The 1,973-nt window shown below is 43.0% G+C and overlaps 1 protein-coding gene across 1 annotated transcript in view; it reads left to right on the forward strand.

Annotated features, from left to right (window-relative positions):
• The window catches only part of LOC106817997 (dynein heavy chain 3, axonemal-like), a gene marked incomplete at its 5' end in the record, with an annotated part of 64,361 nt that overhangs the window by 20,600 nt on the left and 41,788 nt on the right, over nucleotides 1-1,973 (forward strand). Inside the window, 2 exon segments of the mRNA XM_014822700.1 lie at nucleotides 632-758; nucleotides 1,390-1,551. Of these exon segments, the coding sequence (XP_014678186.1) occupies nucleotides 632-758; nucleotides 1,390-1,551 (289 nt within the window).

Genomic DNA, 1,973 nt, shown 5'->3' on the forward strand with positions numbered 1-1,973 from the left:
ACTATCATACATAGTTCTATAACCCCCACGTGTACGTCTCTACGTTAGTAAGACATGTACTATCATACATAGTTCTATAACCCCCACGTGTACGTCTCTACGTTAGTAGTACATGTACTATCATGCATAGTTCTATAACTCCCACGTGTACGTCTCTACGTTAGTAGTACATGTACTATCATGCATAGTTCTATAACTCCCAACGTGTACGTCTCTACGTTAGTAGTACATGTACTATCATGTATAGTTCTATAANTGACAGGTGTAAGATGATGGTGCAGGTGCACCAGGTGTCATCGTTAATGACGCTCTACATTGACAGGTGTAAGATGATGGTGCAGGTGCACCAGGTGTCATCGTTAATGACGCTCTACATTGACAGGTGTAAGATGATGGTGCAGGTGCACCAGGTGTCAACGTTAATGAAGCTCTACATTGACAGGTGTAAGATGATGGTACAGGTGCACCAGGTGTCATCGTTAATGAAGCTCTACATTGACAGGTGTAAGATGATGGTACAGGTGAGCGCACTGCACCAGGTGTCATCGTTAATGAAGCTCTACATTGACAGGTGTAAGATGATGGTACAGGTGCATCAGGTGTCATCGTTAATGAAGCTCTACATTGACAGGTGTAAGATGATGATACAGGTGAGCGCACTGCATCAGGTGTCATCGTTAATGAAGCTCTACAGCTGTCTCATGGAGGAGATTCGTCGCACGGGGGAGGAGGGAGAACTAGAACTCACCGCTGCACAGGTAAGCCCGCGTTGCACGTGACGGGAGAATCAACCCCACCCTCTCCCCTTCTTCCTCCTTCCCCTTCTTCCTCCATCCAGACGTACAAACGTGTTTTGGTTCATAAAAATTTTGCTGTGCTGTAATATCATAAATACTAATCATTATTTACAGACATGTAATTTTGGTTCCACGGAATTTTGGTTTTTGGGAACGCGTGAGAATCAACCCCACCCTCTCCCCCCTTACTCCTTCCCCTTCCTCTTTCTATATGCTTCCGTCCGGCAGTAATTTACCTGTGGGTCCATCATCGATCATGCTGTAATATACTTGTAATTACAGACTTACAGACCTATGTGTTGGTTCTTAACAATTCCTGAAGTAACAACTTCTCACATGTCTTTCTGCGACACAGCCTTACTGTGTTTATTACTCTGCCTTACTGCTCTGTGTTTTCTGCGTTTTACTGTGTTCTCTGTGTTTTACTGTGTTTTCTGTGTTTTCTGTGTTTTACTGTGTTTTCTGTGTTTTACTGTGTTTTACTGTGTTTACTGTGTTTTCTGTGTTTTCTGTGTTTGGCTGTGTCTCTTACTGTGCCTGTACGTTGTGCGGCAGCATGTGTCATCGTGCCTCACCTGTACATCGTTCATAGATCACCGTCTGGCTACAAGGTCTCTTCCTGTTCTCACTCGTCTGGACTGTGGGCGGCACAATCAACGGCGACGGCAGACGATGCTTCGATGTTTACTTTCGTACGCTGATCTCCGGTACTGATGCTGAGCATCCCAAACCGAAGACCATCAAACTCACCAAGGTGTGTGCGTGTGTGTGTGTGTGCGTGTGTGCGTGTGCGTGTGCGTGTGCGTGTGCGCGTGCGCGTGCGCGTGGGCGTGCGCGTGTGGGTGTGCGTGTGCGTGTGCGTGCGTGTGTGTGTGTGTATTCAATAAAGATATTGCGCATATATATCTGTAAAATATATCCCTAAGTTAAGCAGATGTATCTGTGTGTCTGCTAGTAATTAGATTACATTTTTTCATCCATTATAATCAAGCCATTCTAACAATTATTTAATTAATCTAATCTAATATAATCTATCAAAACTGTTTCGATCCACCTTTGTCAAATAGTAGTAAATCTCCAAAGCATTATTATGTGCTTGTCTCTGGCTATAAGTATAATATAATATATATATATATATATATGGGTAATATATATATATATATATATATATATATA

The sequence above is a fragment of the Priapulus caudatus genome, unplaced genomic scaffold (assembly GCF_000485595.1).
Source record: "Priapulus caudatus unplaced genomic scaffold, Priapulus_caudatus-5.0.1 Scaffold1968, whole genome shotgun sequence".
Taxonomy (NCBI): domain Eukaryota; kingdom Metazoa; phylum Priapulida; class Priapulimorpha; order Priapulimorphida; family Priapulidae; genus Priapulus; species Priapulus caudatus.